Source organism: Psammomys obesus, unplaced genomic scaffold (assembly GCF_907164565.1).
Source record: "Psammomys obesus unplaced genomic scaffold, mPsaObe1.curated_primary_1811, whole genome shotgun sequence".
Classification (NCBI taxonomy): domain Eukaryota; kingdom Metazoa; phylum Chordata; class Mammalia; order Rodentia; family Muridae; genus Psammomys; species Psammomys obesus.
Genome location: NW_026596051.1, coordinates 19,074,282 through 19,092,888, shown reverse-complemented (window position 1 = coordinate 19,092,888; position 18,607 = coordinate 19,074,282). Strand labels below are relative to the sequence as shown.

General features: G+C 51.9%; 1 protein-coding gene across 2 annotated transcripts in view; it reads right to left on the bottom strand.

Moving 5' to 3' along the window:
* Nucleotides 1–18,607, bottom strand: part of Ablim2 (actin binding LIM protein family member 2) — a 121,826-nt gene that overhangs the window by 35,150 nt on the left and 68,069 nt on the right. Inside the window, exons 9-14 of one of the 2 annotated variants that reach the window (XM_055623808.1) lie at nucleotides 16,110–16,166; nucleotides 14,615–14,692; nucleotides 10,245–10,394; nucleotides 7,569–7,601; nucleotides 5,974–6,094; nucleotides 4,168–4,266 (exon numbers count right to left, since the gene is read on the bottom strand). In XM_055623808.1, the coding sequence (XP_055479783.1) occupies nucleotides 4,168–4,266; nucleotides 5,974–6,094; nucleotides 7,569–7,601; nucleotides 10,245–10,394; nucleotides 14,615–14,692; nucleotides 16,110–16,166 (538 nt within the window). The remainder of the gene's footprint in view (nucleotides 1–4,167; nucleotides 4,267–5,973; nucleotides 6,095–7,568; nucleotides 7,602–10,244; nucleotides 10,395–14,614; nucleotides 14,693–16,109; nucleotides 16,167–18,607) is intronic. The other variant, XM_055623809.1, reaches the window with a different exon arrangement.

Sequence of the window (18,607 nt, the reverse complement as noted above, 5' to 3'; positions counted from 1 at the left end):
CCAGAAGATGAGGGCCACAGGCTCCTTTTATGCATGAGGCCATGGCTCTGTATGTCACATAAGTCATGACAGAGACAGTGTAGGCACTCTGCTATGGCTGAAGACTGTCCCTACTAGGTGTCATCCTTGAGCTGAGACCCTGTAGCCTGGGCTGTTGATGTAACCTTTTATTTTCTGTCTAGGCTTTATGGATATTTCTGTCGCCCTCATCCAGGTGGCTGAGGATTCTAAAATGGTCCAACATTCCTGTCCTCTCCAGAGCTTGGCCTACAGGGTGAAGTCCCCTGAAATGACAAATAGAATTCCTACATATGTGTGCACGCACTAGAGGAGGGGCTACAGTTTCTCAGTTGTTCAGAGGGGCCAAGACAAAGGAAGCTGAGGTATAGTGGGTGGCCTTGATGATCTACCAGGTCCCTGTCACACTTACTAATGGGCCTTCAACACCAGCCACACCTTGGTCCCTGCCTGGGACACTGCCGCCAAGTCTTCCCTGCCCCGTGTCTGACCTGCAAGGCCCTTCCCAGGGTCCATACTGCCTGGACTTTTCCAAGTTCAGGCTCAGGATCTACCTGGCTGACAAAACCTTCAGGAGGGCAAGACCACCATGGGACCTTTTTCTTTCCTGTAAACATGCTTGCCTGTCTTGCAAGGCTGAAAAAAAAACCCTGCTGACCTTGACCCCACAGACCTGCCTGTAGCATTTGCTGTGTGCTTTCGTGGTATGCCCATGTCAGCCCCACATAGTGGGCACGATCTGTATCACTTCCTGTGGAGGTGAAGGGACTATGCCATGTGAACTGGATACCCTGATTACTTGGAAGCCATCTTTCCTCACTGGCCCTTAATAATAAGCCCCTCCAGGCCCCCAATGTCACCCAAGGAGAGGCACAGAGGTTCCTTTGTACAGGTTCAAGGCTCTTTTTGAAGGCTTCATATCCAGGGTGCTTCTGACACCTTCCAGGAAAAGGCCCTATACAGGGCGGGGCAGCCCAGGCTCTGGTGTGGCCCATGACTTCTTTTCTGTTTAAGTCACTATTTTGCTTTGGAATGGCTTTAGATGGTACCAGAAGGTGCCACCATTCTCACTCAGGGCCCACTTCTGACTTTTGACACCCCTCCAGAACCTGGAACCATTCATTGCATCAAGCTAACTATATTTAAGTTTCAGCCATTTTTACTTGAGTTACTTTCTGTCTCAGGACCTGTCTAGAACATCACTCTCTACCCACGGTCACATCTTGTCTTTCTTCCAGCTGTGACCAGCATCCCTTGTCACTGAGGATCATGACAGTTCCTACACTGCTAGCGTGGGGGGAGTAGTATAGACCATCCCTCAACTGGAATTGTAAAAGTCAGGGGTTATGGATTTAGGAGAAAGGCACAGAGGCAGCATCTCATCCTTGTCACATTGCCCCCAAGGTGCTTGCAGTCTGCATGGCCTGGCTGTGACACCTCTCAAGATCTTAGCCCATACTTGGCTATGCTGTTGAGGAAGTGCTGCCTAACTCTGTGATGCACTATCTCTATGAATTCTGGGGCATTCTGTGTAGAAGTTGTTCTCCCATGCTCTTATTTAGCTGATCTTTTTGGTATAGTTTGGTGGACATTGTGCCATCTATGAATCAAATGACTCATCATTTACATTTATCTTTTGCTCCAACTATGGTTGCTATGGCTGCAGTGGCTCTGGCCTTTGAGATACTGAAGTTGGCTCCAGCCTTGAAGATGCTGTAGTTGGCTATGGCCATTTGCGCTGGTTGAACGCTTGAGCAGAGCTAGTTGGTTCACAATCACATATCAAGGCCCTTTGAGGACAATCACCAAGACAAGTCCACCTGGAAATGCATACTGTAAAGCATGCCTCTCTGAGGCATAAACCACAATTCCTGAGGCTGGGGCACCAGGACTTAAGGATCTGTTTTAAAGTTGGGGAAGGGGACCCTTAGCAAGGGGAGAATCACCTACTGGGCACAATGCATGCTGGGGCTTTGACCTGAGGCTCTGCCCCTAAGATCCTCTGTCTCCCTTTCTTCTCATGCCACTGGTGTTATGGAAGACCCTCCAGTCAGCTCCTAGAAAAATGACCTCACCCTCACGGAGTCCCCTCATCAACCCACATCTCCCTTCCTTGTAGCCTGTCCCTTATCAAAGAAGAGTCAGGCTTAAACCTTACACCACCCCAACCAAGGTCTGAAAGTCACACTAATTTGCCAATAACTTTAACCAGCCCCTCACATGACTGTAGCAGTGAGGTCCCAGGTCCTGAGACACGATGGGAGGGTATGATGTCTGGGCTGGGGGAAAGGTACAAAGAAAGTGAGGGGGCCCTGCCACTAGCTAGCTAGGTCAGAAGAGTGCTGGGACAGGAGGGCATGTTTACCTGGGAGACCCTCACTCAGCATCAGACAATGAGGTGTCTCCATTGTGTCCTAACTACTGCAAAGAATCCACGGGGGCAAGAGTGAATTTCCTAGAGACTGGGCAAATGGCAGAGCTGTGGCTGCATCCTGTGGGAAGAGATAAGCTGGGTGCCCAGAGGCTAGGGACAGGTTGGTCCTCAGGAGGCTCTAGGAAAGGACCTGTGCCTGGACTTTGCTCTGAATATCAAGTAGGCATTTGTTTCAGAGTCTCTACCTCCTTAAGGCATGTTCTGGAAAGATGCTGGAGAGCCAAGGTCACAGCCTGCCTGAGAAGTCAAGTGGAGGGCAGAACTGTGGGCTTCTGCTCCCTCACTCCATTAAGAAGAGTAGCAGCAAGAGCCAATGTCTAGGACATCTTTTGTCACAGGCTAACCAGGGACACAGAGGTATATCAGACCCACCAAAGGCAGTGCCTCAGAGGCAGGAGAAAAACCATGCTCAGGGCCACTGAGCAAAGGGAAAACATTCGACTATAAGGCCCATCTGACTGCCCAGAGTAGTCAAGTTCCCTCCAGGTTTTGGGAGCACCTGTCACTCTGAGACTCCCACAGACATATAATTTGGATGTCTCAAGGCTGCAGAAGCCACGCTGAGGGGTTGTAGCATTTGGGGCTGAGCATCCTCACTGAAAACTCAACCTGTTCTAGAGACTGGGTTGTGTGGAGAGCCCATGAAGGGCCAAAGAAGCCATGACAGTGCCAACGGCTCTCCTCAGTGGACCAACAGCAAGGCAAGGGGTGAGAATAAAAATGGAAGAGACTGGACCATTTTTTGGCTGTTAGTGATGGGAGCTGCTGGCTGCGCCTGCCTTGTGGAAAGGAGCTTTCCATGGGTACCCATTGCATAGCTATAAACCCAGGGCCTCTTGAGAAAATCACTGCTATGTTCTCTAAATCCCTAAGTGTTATTTCTTGTGTCTTTTTCAGCTGTGCTGTGTAACAAAATTCACAGCTCAGGGCCTTCATCAATAGCCTCTCATTTCTCACACTTCTGGAGTCATGATCAGAGCCCAAGTATTGTTGTTGCTGCTTTGTTGTGTTTGTTTTCATTGTTTTGTTTTAGTGGTATTTTATCCTGGCCTGGTGACAGTCTCTTCACTGACCTTAAATGTGTGGGCAATGCTTGGGGCTTCATCTTCATCTTATAAGGCTACCATCCCCAGTGGATGAGAGTCCCACTTTGTGACCTCACTCTCCCTCCATCACCGCCTTAATATTGTTTCTTCAAACACTGCTGTATGGAGGTTCAGCCATCAATATGGGGACTTGGGGCACTCACAACTCAGTTCTTAGCATGAAGTAAATCACAAGAATTGGAATTCATGTGTATGTTTCTATAGGACATGAATCACGGCTGGGTCTGGAAAGAGCCAGGAGTTGGGGCCAGCTGGGTTGAATCTCAGCTCAGACGCCAGGGGTCTGAGGCTGTGGACATCACCACCTCTCCACATCTCAGCTCCTGCTTCTGAAGGCTGACACTAACAGCACCCCACCACAGGGAAATGTGTACAACAACTCCAGTGAGGCTATGAATGAGTCTGGAGCAAGGTGCTCATTGAGATGTTCCCTCCAGCTGTACTCTTAGTGACAAATCACCCTGCTTTCCTTCCAGGAACATGGACACACTGACGAGAATACAGCCAGACACACACAACACAGGAAGAACACAGGCATGAGACACAGGGCTCTGGAAGCCATGCGGAGACATGGGACGAGCACCCCCCGCTGTGCGCTGCACGCCTTACCTCGGAAGTAGGGGATGTAATGATGTCTGAACACGGATGTAGGGCTTGGGTGTTGGGACAGGGACAGACAGCTACTGGTACCAACACTCACAGTACCAGCTGCGGGCAACAGAGAGCAGTCAGTAACACTGGGCTCCTCCACCCCAGAGCCACCAACTTGCCCTAGTCCCCATTTAGCCAGGGACATTGCTCCTGTGCTCTCCTGGGGCACCTGAAGAGGGTCCCCCAGCAGGCTGTTGGCCATTCTCCTTCAGGTGGGGTCAGGAGATGATGCCTCTGAGATACAGGGTGGCAGAGCCTGGGACATGGCCTCTGGCCCTGCCTGTGGCTCACTCTGGGGTGTCCTTGAGATCAAGGACAGTGGGAGGGCAGCTTCCTGAGGTCAGGGAGTGGTTCTGTCACCAGCATCCTCATGGAACTTGCCAGTCCAGATTCAAAGCTTGACCCTATGGGCTTTACCCCTGACGAGGCAATCAGTAGCCAAGCCCTCCCAAAGATGCAAAGTCAGGGGTCAAGTCACAAGGGGCCTTGGGGGAAGGGCTTGAGAAAGTCACTGCTCTCCACATTCCTGCTCACCTGTTCATTCTCTCATTCACTCATTTCACTCACTCACACATCTCCATTCACTTAATCAGTCACTCACTCACTTATACACCCACTAACACATTCATTTACTTAGTCATTCACTTGTTGACTAACATGTTCACTCATTAATTCACTCATTCACTCATTCCCTCACTAATTTACTAATTCACTTACTTACTCACTCACTTGCTTATCCACTAGTCCACTCATTTAGCCACTTGATCATTCATCCATTCATTCACTCACTCATTGACTCTTTCTCATTCCTTCACTCATTCACTTACTTATCCACTATCCCACCCATTCAGACACAATCACTTACTCTCTCATGCACACACTCTCTCACCTTCATTCTTTGCACTTACTTAGCAGGATGGACCAGGCATATTGCAAGGAATCAATGAAAATGATTACAAACAACTAAGTTGATTTTTCCACAAAGTTTTGAAAAAGTAAGAGCTATGGTCCATGGATGTGGAAATGGGTCATGCACAGCCGGAAGGAAGGAAGCAGCTTGGAAAAATCCCTCCAAAGGGCAATGCTTTTGTGCATGGTCCCAGTGGCTTTCACATGCCGGCTCAAAGCTGAGGAACACAATGCAAACTGGGAGCCGGGTGGGAGGGGTTGGGAGTGGGATGAGGCGACAGGATGGGAGGCCCTGCACAGGGTTCTCTCCCAGCTGGAAGGGCATAGAGGCCTTTTGTCAACCTCTTTATTAGGATGGCTGTCTTTAGGGTTACTGAGTGGCAGGTACAGCATTAGACATTCTGACTGGGTGTTGTGGCCACTGACTCTGACTCCACATCTCAAGTCCTCCCCACATCCCATGGGATCACAACAGGCTGTGGTTTGGTCTCCTGCCTCGTGTGCTATTTTACATCTGGACAGCTCTATAACTACCCCCCCCCAGAAGCCTGCTCTGGTTCTGTGTGGGCCTTGAGGCTGTGTGTGTCTCTGGGTGTGCACTGTGGATGCAGACAGCTCCTCCAACCCCAGGGTGACCAGCTGCCTCATGGCTGCCTGCTCCTAGGCTTGAGGCAGCCATTTTTGTTACGGTTAAGTGGCCAGACTCTCCATTGACCATTGACTGCCCACTGGCATTCTCCTACCCCTACCACTTTGCCACTTTTCTCATGAATAAAGAAGCTGCTTTATATCAGCAAACTTATCGAGAAATACAACCTCATCAGGGGTCAAGGGAAGTGGGGTGGGGGTGAATACCTGGACGACTGTAGTGCTGGGGTGACCGTGAGGTTGGGGTGTAGTGCCCAAGGCTGACGGAGCCAGCAGAGCTAGGACTGGAGGTTCGGCACTGCTTGTAGGACCGATCATCCTGATCCCCCTGGGTGAGAACACAGTGTGAGAGCACCCAAGTCAGGAGCACTGCTCATCCTTCACCCACCCACTGTATTTGCCCTCTAGATCACAGGGGCAGAAACGACAAAACCCTAAAACAGGCTCTCCGAGCATAAACAGAGCACATCTGCACGAGGTGGGTCTGAGTCATAACAAGCCCTTTGGCCTATGCATGTCCCCATTAGATACCCACCCTTTCTGTCCATCTGACCCTCTGTGGTGCTAGGACTTCTGGGATGGGGTGGAAGGACCCTACCTTCGTCCTCCCCACCCCACCCACTTTCCTCCCTCTTAACCCTTCCCAGCACCCTGGACCCCTGGAAAACAGCTTGAGAATGCTGAAGCACTCCTCACATGGGAGGGAGTCTCTAGACGCCCTGTGGCACCTTCTGGGGTGTGAAGGTGCCCTCTGGGACTCAGAAGCCAGCCAACAAGACCCACAAGCACTGATGACGCAGCCCCTCTCATACTTAGCAGGAAGAGGAGCTTCTGGGAGCAGCCAGAGCAGGCGACAGCAGCATGAGATGGCATGGCACTATGGTTCGAAAATCAGACTGCCCATCCCTCTGCAAGGTAGCCTGGTGGCCTGGGTCATGCCAGCCCTCCTAGCCTCATGTCAACCCCAAGCATACCGCAGCAGTGCCCCAAGCATTATTTCTAAGAAGACAGGCTGAGGAGGTGGTGGAGGGACCAGGCAGGGGCTCCTGCCATGGACGCTACTTCTAAAGCTACAAGAAGTGAAAACCATTCCCCGGTCTGAGAAGATGAGGAGATCCTCACTCCTGGGACCAGCTCTGTGGGCTGGAATGGAACACTTCCCAAGGATGGGGAGGGCAGGAAGCAAACGGGCCCCAGTTACTTGACACCTGGGCCCCAGGTTCTCCATTGGTAAATGTGAAACTCCTGGAAACTCCCTCTGGTGTTGTTCTGGGTAAAGGAATTAAATTAGGTATAAAGTGGTTGCCACAGCACAGAGAGGCTCAAGAGTGTGCCCTGCTCCTACATCCTCCCCAGCCCTGGGCTCTGCCACACAGACTATAGTCTGAAGGGCCACAATCTGTACTGAGTTTAAGAAAAAGGGTGAAGCCCTGAGCTACTGTTGAGAAGCTTATTTGATAGCACAGCTCTCAAGAGTGCTCAGCCTCAAGGGTTACAATCCAGAACTTCTTCCTGTAAAATCTAGTTAGGGACAGGAAGTGGACCGCAGCTCACACACAGAAGCCATGACCCAGGTTAGGATCTGTTGGGCAACACCACATCCCCAGTGTCGGTGAAGACTTGTCTGCACACACATGGGGGAACATGCAGATGAGATGCAGTTATAAAAACAACCAGCAGGAAGGGGTCCCAGTGATGTGGCTATGGCCCTGTGGCCCTCTGGGTACCATGCTGGTTATCTCTATAACCCTGCAGGCGGTAGCACCATGAGCACACAGGGCGCAGGCATAGGTGGTTGTTACCTCAGTCGGCGTTGGTGAGAGCAACTGAGGTGACTGTGGACACAACAGAGCCATCTGTTAGTGCACTATGCCAGGGTTGCTTCAGGGTAAAAGGACTGTTTGGTAACCACAGGCAACATGTAAGGACCTGAGGCTAACTCAGAAAGAGTGCCAGGTGCGGTGGCCCCGCCTGTAATCCCAGCACTCGGGGAGGCAGAGGCAGGCGGATCTCTGAGAGATCTAGGAGAGCCCCACCACAAGAGACGGTTTGGTGCTGCTTAAGCCAGCTCCTTCCTTCACTCAGCCCACCTGATCACATCCACACTCTCCACAGAGACCACGAGTTCAAAAGAGAAAGCTGTTGGCTGCTCATGGACCATTGCGGCAATACCCGCTGGGCTCATCCCCTTTGTTTTCTCTGGAGAGGACAGACTGGGTGGGGCTCAGCAGAGAGAGAGTGGCAGGGAGACAAAAGCTCAGAGAGGTGGCTCCAGTTCTTGCATTTCTAGCCAAAGACTCCTCTCTGTTGGAAGGATTGCATCTCATTCAGGGGACCCAGAGAGTAAGAGCCAGAGCCAGCTTACCTGGGCCCATGTGAGCCCTAGCTGGGCCTCATTTGGCCTTGGCTGTTTTAGGTACAATTGAGAAAAATCATTCTCATAGGCTGGGGTATGATACAGGGACAGAGATAAAACCTCTGTGCATGAGACTGTTCCAGAGGGACGAGGCGGTGAGACAGCAATGAAGCCACTGGCTACTCTGTGTGTAATGTACCTGACAAGAGCCCTGAGGTTTTCCATGCTGTGTTGTTCACTCCCTACCATCCTGGGCCTCAGGAGAAGGTAGTGGAAACAGCCCTTCCCTAGGACAGTCTGGTACTGACCTCTGCTGAGGCAGGTCTCACGGGCAGTATAAGACAGAAGGTACAAGTTTGTGGCAGGGCAGATACTAGGGAGGGTGACTCCTGAGTCACATACATACCCTCCCACGCTGTCCCACTGCTCTCTGCAGGACAAATAGGACTATCCATGGGGCACATGGATCCTAATCTTTCGAAGACATGGTCTCAGATGCTGAAAAAACCCTCAGAGGCTTCTAGATCCCATGTCCACACTCTATGCCACATACATACATGAGCACATACACTGTGTGACCCATGGATACAGGGTGATGCTGTCAATGGTCAGGGGTCTTGCACAACACTGTTGCTCACTACAGTCTATCCTGCCATGGCTTCCTGAGGAATGCCAATGCTCCATTCAGGGAGGGCCCTGGTGGCATCCTGAGGATGAGTCCAGTGAGACCTGAACTCAGCTCTGAGGCCTGAATTCCATATCCCTGAAGATCAGCCAGGGAGATAGCCAGTGCATGGTCTTTAGGGAAGAAAAAGCTAGGCTTTGGACCTCAAAGGGTTACTCAAGTTGCTCGACCTCTGACCCTCTTCAGTGGCCTGTTGCCTAAAGGCTAGAGGTGGGATGGTGAAGCCCACACCCAGCTCAGGTACAGTGGGTGGTGCAGTAGTCACAAGGCTGGTGCCACCTACCCCCACCCCCACTCCTCAGGCGTGCACACTAGAAGGGCCACCTGCTAGTCCCTTTGCTCTTCTCAGCCCCTAAGTGGCCCTCAGAGCCCGAAGGCTTGTCTGATGGCTATGTCCAATAAAGGGCCAAGTTGAGCAACTCAACATTACTATGTATATACAATCCCCGGGGTCTTGGCCCTCACACCCCCACAAGGCCTTGCTGAAGCCACAAAAGGAGTCAAAGGGGCACAGGTTAGGAATGACCATTTCTCTGTTCCAGGTAAGCATTTGTCCTGAGCTCCACACACAGCCAAAGCTACACTAAGCCCTCCTGATGGAAGGAAATGAGACTCAACAGAAGCTGTGTTCAACGGAAACAGACAGCCTGAATTAAACAGCCATAGATGCTGGGGTGGTTTGTGTAAGAATGGCCTCGTGTTTGAATGCTTGACCATAGGGAATAGCGTTATTAAGAAGTGTGGCCTTGTTGGAGGAAGTGTGTCACTGTGGAGGCGGGCTCTGAGGTCATATATACTTAAGCTCCGCCCAGTGTGGCACACAGTCTCTCCTGCTGCCTGCACGCAGGTCAAGATGTTGAACTCTCAGCTCCTTCTCCAGCACCATGTCTACCTGCACACCACCATATATCCCACTACGATGATAATGGACTAAACCTCTGAAACTGTAAGCCAGCTCCAGTTAAATGTTTTTCTTTTTTAAGAGTTGCTGTGCTCATGTTGTGTCTTCACAGCAATAAAACCCCAACTAAGACAGATGCCATCTGCTTTCCAGAACACTGGGGAATCATGACCCACATTGTTCAGCCAGCCTAGAGAAGGGCTCAAGAAACCCACAGAGGAGGTGCTGGCCTGGAAAAGTGGGCTCAAGGCCATATGGTCCAACGAGGGGGAAATGACACACTTCATGCATCATGAAAACACTCGGTAGCCAGGAAAATGCAGACATTTTCAGAGTATGCTTCTCTTTCCCCAGCTTCGTACCTCCCCTTCCCTCTCTGACTCGACTCTTCCCTGAGGGGGCACGGTTGAGTGGGAGTGCCTTGAAAAAGATGGGCATGCTATCCGGGGGCGAAGAAGCAGGGAGTGGTGGCAGTGACTAAACTCTGTCGGTAAGAGGAAGCTCTAGAGGAGGCAACACACGGTGGAGAGCCGTACCTCGCCGTAGCTCTGCCTGTCCCCCATGGCTGAGTGGCTGATGTAGGGCGAATAGGAGATCATGTCGGGGCGGTCAATGTTATAGATTGCTTTGTTTTTGGGAAGAGCAGCCAAGTCCCTGTAGTCCAGGATCTCATCGCCAAGCTTTGCCTGATGGAAGAGAGAGAAAGAGGGTGGGACACTGATGCCACATGTGAGGCCAGAGCCACTCCGTAGCAGCAGTGAGGAGGGTCTGGGCACACCAAGACCCCAGTGAAGGTGGTACAGGGATGCAAGACCAAGGGATAGCCCTGGAGTCAGACACTGCAGTCACTGTGTATACCGGTAATGTGCTGCAGAGCCTGACCGTGAGACTCGAGCTATGACCTAAAACCAAACATGGCTACAGGTAGATAGCATGAACAAGTATCACCGATGCGCATGCACACGCTCCCCTACTCACATCCACGCGTGCACTCACAGGTATGCTGCACAGGCCAGAGACACACCAAGTGTGCCTGCCTAAGGTCATGAGGGGATGCAACAGTAACACACCCACTCCACACGGTACCACACAGCCACTGATTCACCACAGAGTCCCATATGTTGGCACATCTGCTGGCACACCAGGACAGGCTTCTACAGATCTGCACATATGTGCATGTGCCCTCTTTCGCATTCGTGTGCACACACATACCCACACACATTAGCACAGCTTACCCTACCCCACGCCAAATGAGCACACACAACCACATCTACACATTCATCTCATTCTCTCTCCCCTCTCCTCGACAGTTTCGAGCAAGTACAGAACAGCGTCAAGATGTCTGCTCAGCGTTTGTCAGGGTGCTGGGATGAGGCCCACATGTATTCCCTAACTGTGGGATGCCATGCCATGAAACACCATGTTGGCTCAGGCAAGGTCCACCTGGCTGCCGCTGCTCCTAACTCACTCTGCCCAGACTCCTCGGACAGTGTCCCCCTGAGCCCATATTTGCTCTGTAGCTCCTTCCCATCCCCTCCCAAGGAGCTCCTCAGCTCTTTCCAAACCCTCAGCTCAGCTCTACGTTAGTCCCTCCCTGCTCAAGTCTAATTTCTGCATCAGCCTTTTCTCGGTCTCCCCTGCTGGGATTCTGAGACACCGCCGCAAAAGCCACAGCAGATACTGAACTGGATCAGACCCAGAAACTCACAGCTTCCTGTCATGGAGGCACTCGGTACTCCCATTCACTGATGAGGAGTCCAGAGCTCAGAGAGGCTGGGCAATTTTCCCAGGGTGGCTCACCTAGGAAGGCATGGCAACTGTCTGGCCCTAGAGCCCTCCCCGCATTGGTTCATCCTTCTGTAGGCCCCACCTTAGCTGCAGCTGCATCAAGTGGCTTTCCTGATGGTGACACCTCAGGCAGCTCCCACCTCAGGTCATCCATGTCTTTGCTAACTGTCTATCCAGAACCTCAGGCTCTCCAGAGCCCAGCAGCCCTCACCCATCTCCTCTAGTAAGCCTTCCTGACTACTAGGCTCACTCTAGAACTCCATTGGCACATCTGGCAGACAGATGTGCACTAAGACCGAAGGTCTGGTGCGTCACACCTCTGGCTATTCTTTCTGGAACCCCGCGCAAGACTCAAAAGATCTAAGATCAAATCCTAAGCCAGGGTTTGTGATCACCATGGACCATCCCATTGGGATTTTCTAGCTGTCTTGATGAATATAGCCCAGGGGATCTTTCCCTGGCCACCAGCTGATCTTGTCCTCTGCCTCCATTCCACACTTCCTGCCCCCAGCTCCTGTAGTTTATATCCTTCATCTGAGGGCTTTACACATGTTATTTCTCTTCTTGGAGTTCTCTCTTCCATCCAGGTCAGATTCTCTCTTGGGTGATGGCTGACCTGTGCACTGTATGTCCTTTCCCATAGGTCAGGACTAGACCTGTCCAGGACACCACTGGCTTTGTCACCCTCTGCCTAAAGCTGAGCAACCAGGCATCTGCAGAACTTGGGTGAGCATCCCAGCCTCTGTCTTCTGTAGTACTGGGCTACCAACTGTGCTTCAGGCACTGCTGGATTGCTGTAAACATCTCACCCAAATGTTCTGCAGAGGGTCCTTCAGGCTGCAGTGGGACACCCAGGTAACCAGGAAACCGAGAATGATGTGCCCTTCCCAATTAACCTGCCTTCCTGGCTATCTTCACCCAGCCCACAGTGCTGGGTAGGAGGCCACCTAGTCCTGGGTGGTCCCCTATTTCCTGTACACCTTGGTCCCAACAGTCCAGCAGCTGCCTGCTGCAAGCAATGGTTGTCAAGTAGCTTGTGGAGTTAGTTACTTTCTCTGTGCAAAGACCTTGGATGGTTTCCCTGACAACGGGTTAAGCTTTGTAATTGGTGAAGGCTATTGGTGGGCGTGTGTGTAAGCGGTTTTCCTTTTTCCTTTTTTCATCACTCTCTGTGAAGCAAATTTAAGATGACCGTACACAACACTACAAGTGTATATGCTCCAGCCAAGGGTAACATACGGTGTGGTGACTGTGTTTTTGCCTCATGCCCATGGGCACCACCAGAAAGAGGTACCAAAATACTATTTGCCATGGTTTCCTGTTGCTGAACAATAAGTCACACTTACTGGGAGAAAAGCAACCACAGGTCGCTGCAACCTAGCTGCAGAGCTCACTGGACGGGTAATGAGGGGGATCATGTTCATTCCCCTTCCTGCTGAGTACTGTTATTTTGTGTAAACAACAAGCTGGGGCTAGAGTGTGGCTTAGTTGGTAGGGGCTTGCTGAGCATGTACAAAGACCTGGATTCCATCCCTGGCAACTGCATTTGCCAGCCACAGTGGCACACACTAATCCCAGTACTCAGGCGGTGAAAGCAGGACAACCACACATTCAAGATTATGCTTGGTTAAACAGGGAGTTTGAGGGGAACATGAGCTACATGGGACCCTGTCTCAAAGAGAAAAGGAAAGCAGGGAGACAGGAACAGAAAGGAAGAAAAAAGGCAGTTAAATGCATGATTATAAGGCAGTTAGGTAAATGGATTATTCTAGAACTGCTGCTACTTGATGCTTGCCTCTAATATGAGATGAGCGAGGAAAACACAGACATACTCTATGAGGACACAGACAGAAGATACTGTCTACAAACCAAGGAGAGAGGCCTCAGGAGGAACCAGACTGGGCCTTGGTTTCTAGGCTCCAGAGCTGCGAGAACATAGATCTTTCTGTTCAGGCCCCAGTCTCTGATCTTGCATGTGGACCCAATGACACTGGGAGTTGGCATGTTCTCAGTCCCTTTTCTGGATCTGGAGCTGTACAGGGAGTTTCCCATGCCAAGCCTCAGGGAGCCCTGGACAGTGGGGTTGGATTCTCCCCAGCTTACGGAGGATATATCAGAGGCTCATAGAGGGAAATGCCTTGCCTAGGGTACACAGAAAAACCTCAGACCACACAGGCACAGGCTGAGACTTAGCACAAGTATCCTCAGAGAGCCCTGGTACCTTTTCCCTCTAAACTGTGGCCCCTGTGACCTCAGGAAAGACACTTGCTATTACCAACCACCAGGGTGACCCTCTGCCAACCATTATGGGAAGATGTGGGCTGAAAAGACAAGTGAGGGAGAGTGAACCTCATTTCCCTACCATGCTACCAAAGATCCAAGGCCTGGCCAATATAGCCAGGAGAGGATGGCAAAAGTGAGTTGCCCCTGTCCCCTGCCATCCCTCCACCCCAAGTCCTGGAGCTTCCCAGCAGGCTACCCTTCATGCTATGCCCTGGGACTTTCAATGACAAACCTCATCACTTACACATAGTGCTGTAACACCAATACCCTCCTGTCTCTAAGCTGGCCTAGGAGGCAACTGTTCTAACAACTCCTTAATGGGTCCAATCTTTTTTATACTTATGTAGATGCTCTCATGTGTGTACATACAGACACACACACACACACACTCGCACGCACAAGTACGAGAACATGCATGCACACAGGCACACACATGCGCATCTCCAGGGCACTTCTTTTGGAGAGTTGAGCAGAAACCTGTGTTCACAAGTATGGATCTGCACAGTGGCTGAGCCCCATAGCTTCCTTCCCTCCCATGGCCTTGTCTTGCTCTAAGTGCAGGCCAGCCATGCCCCTCCTGCAATGTTATGACCAGATCTCTACATGAGGCTCTCCCTCTCACCAACAGCCAGTTGGGGATAAGTTCCCAGGGGCCTTACTGGGCCACACGGATATGTCCAGGGCTCAGGTTTAGAGTCACTCTCGGACTCTGCACCCATTTCTTCCCCAGCGCAGTGCTGAGTGATGATCCTCAGCAGCCTCTGCAGCCCCCACAGCACTGGCCCAGTGCTGACCCCACCACTACCCCACAGCACTCTCCATGGCCCTCACTTACGTAGATCACACGGCTTGGGGACCCGGACGTGCTGGAGGCCGGCACAGAGACAATGCTCTCCGAGGAAGTCCTGGTTTCCTAGAACAGAGTTGTACAGGTTGACCTGAAATGTCACTGTCGGGAACCTTCTGGAGGCATCTTCAGAGTGCAGGCAGGAATGCCAGTGAGCTCAGCAAGTAATGTGTCCCTTTTTGTGGGTTGAGGGAAGTATCAGAACAAACATAGAGGCTTGGGTAGACAACTGACGCTACAATAAACACAGCAGGCCATGGATGAAGTGAGGTGTCCACAACCTGACGCTCGCTGAAAGCTCAGGACATCCCAAGGGATGCTGGGGTGAGGTGATCCTGTCTCTGAAAATGGAGGCGAGTGGGCCTGTCTAGCAACCTCTTGATCTCCATGGCACAGGGACCCTGTTACTCACGGGTGCTCTATTCCTCTCCATGGATGGGCTTCAGTCCTCCAGCCACACCCTGCAGTCATACCCTTCTCTCCCCTGACCTGACCCTGGCCCTTCTCAGCTGCTCCTTCCTCACTTACCAAGGCTCAGCTCTGTCGGTACCAAGTCATGTGTGATGTCACTCACTGCACGTCCAGCACCCTCCCAGGCTCTGCTGCTGACGGTGTTCCACCCCTCCTTAGACAGCCCCCTCAAGCCTCTGCATCACTAGCTCCAGCTCCTCCTTCCCCTCACACACACAGACGCACTCCCCATACCTGGCTTCCATCCTCACAGGTGGGGAAGGTACCTGGCCACTCCACACCCCTTCTCCTGGTCTGGTGCCCCGCCCTAGGCCCAGTCTCCCATGCCTCCTATTCACCTCATCTAAGAGGAACATATTTCTGCCAGCTGTAGCTGTCTCTTAGAAGGCGAGAGCTCTGACCCCTGCTCCCTTAGCCTTAAGTCCTCCACTGTGCATCTTCATTGACCCGCCCCACCACCACTCCTGCCCCATTTTCCTCAGGAGGCTCTTCCTTGCCTCTGAAGTCTGAAGTCTTCCTGCTCCTGAGGCAGTTGACATCAGTTAAGGGCCAAGTTGGTTTCCTCAAATTTCTTATGTTGAAACCCTACCCCAGGACCTCAGAGTGTGAGCCTGTGGAGATGGGAGTCCTGTCTTCACAGAGGTTATAAAGGTGAAATGGGTGGCTGGGTGGATCTAAGCCAATCACTTAGGGTCATCATAAAGAGTTCAGAACATAAACACACACACACATACACACACACACACTCAGGCTTGTGAGAAAAACAAAAAGATGCTGCCACCAAATTCAAGCACAGAGGCCTCAGGAGGAGCCAGCCTGGCTGGCCTTGGCCTAGGACTCTGCCTTCTGCCACTGTGAAGCAGGAAAGTGTTGAAGCCTCCAAGCCAAAGAACCAAGCTGGACCTGGAGGAGGCCTCCCCTCCTGAGCTCCTCCTACACTCAGCATGACACCAGCAGGGACAGGCAGACACCAGAACCAGACGTGCCACATAGGGCAGCAGGAGGCACAAACCTGTAAGGCACAGGGCAGGGTGCCCGGGCAAGGCTGGCTGCAAACAGAGCTGTGCATCTAGAAGGGAGAGAGGAGGGATGGCATGAAGCTTAATCCCTCCATTGCTGCCATCCCCTCTGTGGGTCCTGTGCTGTGGACCCTTCAATACCAAGCTCTGCCTCTCCTGTATCTCTCACTTCCTCAGAATCTCAGCTTGGGACAACACTGACAGGTGCCAACTCCAGAGGGGTTGCTCAACCCCTAGGACCACAAGTTTCCGAGACCACAGGGATGGGATCACCTCACAGCACTGGCTGTCGAGTCCTAAGTCATCACGTACCTCAACACTGCTACAGGCAGAGAAGGTAGCTCCCTTATGCCTGACTGATGCCTGTAAGACAGGGCCTGTTCTTCTAGCAGTGTGAGGCCAAGTGGCTACTGTGTTCTACTGACCCTGGATGATGCCTGCCTGAAGTTCACACTTTGAAAATGCTCCCTTCTCTGTAAAGTGGCAAAATACCAAGATATGGGCCTGCTGTTCCTGGCGTGCACTGCAGACCAGTGTGGTATACAGAGCAAAGTTCCTCACTGGTCATGCCAGCGGAATATCTGAGGCAGGCCCAGAGAGCAGGCAGAGATGACCCCTCTCAGCTCTCTTTGTGCCATGGGCTCCAGCTACTCTGAGGTGATGTGATCCCTCCTGTTGCTCAGTGCTCAGCTATGTAGGGGAGGGTAGAGGACAGAACCTGACTCACTATCAGCAGAAGAGACAGGCAGAAGGGCTGAGGTGACTGTCACCAGGGTGAGAAGATGGGCACTATCCTGCCCTCATCCCTGCCACCCCTGACCTGAAGTCTGTCCCACCAAGACCCATGGTGACCCTCAGTTCTACCTTCCCCAGGGTCATGTGGCACCGACCTGTTCCCACACAGAGAGATAAGACCCAGACCCATGGGAGCTCGCAGAGACTGAACCACCAACCAAAGAGCATGCATGGACTGGTCCTAGGGCCCCCTGCCCATATATAGCAGATGTGCAGCGTGGTCTTCATGTGGTTCCCCCAACAACTGGAGCAGGAGGGAGCACTCTCTGCCTCTGATGCCTCCCTTTGGATTCCCTAACTTAACTGCCTTGTCTGGCATCATTAGGAGAGGATGTACCTAGTTCCACAGCATTTTAATGTGCCAGGCTGGGTTGGTACCCATGGGGGACTTCCCACTTCTCTGAGGAGAAGAAAAAAGGAGAATAGAGGGAGGGGTGTGGGGGGATACTGGGAGGAGAAGAGGGGGGGCTACAATCTGGATGTAAAGTGAATAAATAAGTTTTTAAAAAATGGGACTGAGAAAAGGGACTCCACGGGCCTCATTCACCCCTTAGTTCTGGGTACAGAATTTCTAAAACACATGGTGGGTGCCAGGTGCTATGCTTAGGATGCCATGATAACTGTGGACATAAGGTGCTATGCTAGAGATGTCATAATGTCTGTGAATATTGGGTGCTGTGTTAAGGATGCCATGATGTCTGTAAGCATTGGATGTCATGCTAAGGATGCCATGCTAAAGATGCCATGGTACCAGTGGGTGCCAGGTGCTGTGCTAAGGATGCCATGCTGCCTCTGTGTGGGTCTGGGCAGTCATGACTGCATCTCCTAATGTTCTCTGTACATATGTACAGATGCTTGGGACCCTGTAAACTGTGGTTCTTGTCCACAACATACTCCCTGCCTAGGTGCAGGAAGGACAGCTACACAACCGGGGTGGATTTTCATACAGCAAGGAAGATCTGTGTTTTGTTCTGCTGGTGTGGCCCTGCTTGGGTGGACCAATCAAGAGCCAGGGTCTTACTGTAGAATGAGTCCCACGAGTGTTCGGATGTCCAAGGACCTACGCCAAGGGACATTTGTTTTGGTGACTACAAGTCCAGGACAGGCAAACCATTTCTTGTCACTAGTACAAAGAAGGTGCTGTCTCTACTCAGTGGAAGGATTCAAGGGTCAATAACACAGGTGCTGTGTTCCATGCTGTGTTCCTCAGGGACAGGAGTCTTTTTAAGCCAACCAGGCCTGCCTGGCTATGCTTACTCAGGAGCTGCTCTCATGGGAAGCAACAGTCTGTTCCCTCTATCCCCAGGCCAGACCAGCTATCAGCCAGCCCTGGGGAGCCTGGGCTCAACACCAAGAAGGCAGCTGGTCTCAGGCTGCTCAGCCTCTGCCCCAGTTGTTAGCTGAAGGAGGCGACCTTCATTTCTAAACTACATGCTTCAAAAGCTGTACAGATCAGAGAGCCCTGGAAGCAGAGCCCTCCTGAACAGGCCTGGGAAAACAAGGCTGTCTTCTTCCTTGGCCTGGCACCCCCCAGTCCTCAGGGCCCTCCATCTGTCCAGAGAATGGAGAAAGTGAGGAAGGCTGCTGTCTCCTGCAGCTGGTGTGTCCTTGAGCCTGGCTGGGGGAAGGGAGGTGAGCAGAGTATCAGCTCTCTCTCTCTCTCTCTCTCTCTCTCTCTCTCTCTCTCTCTCTCTCT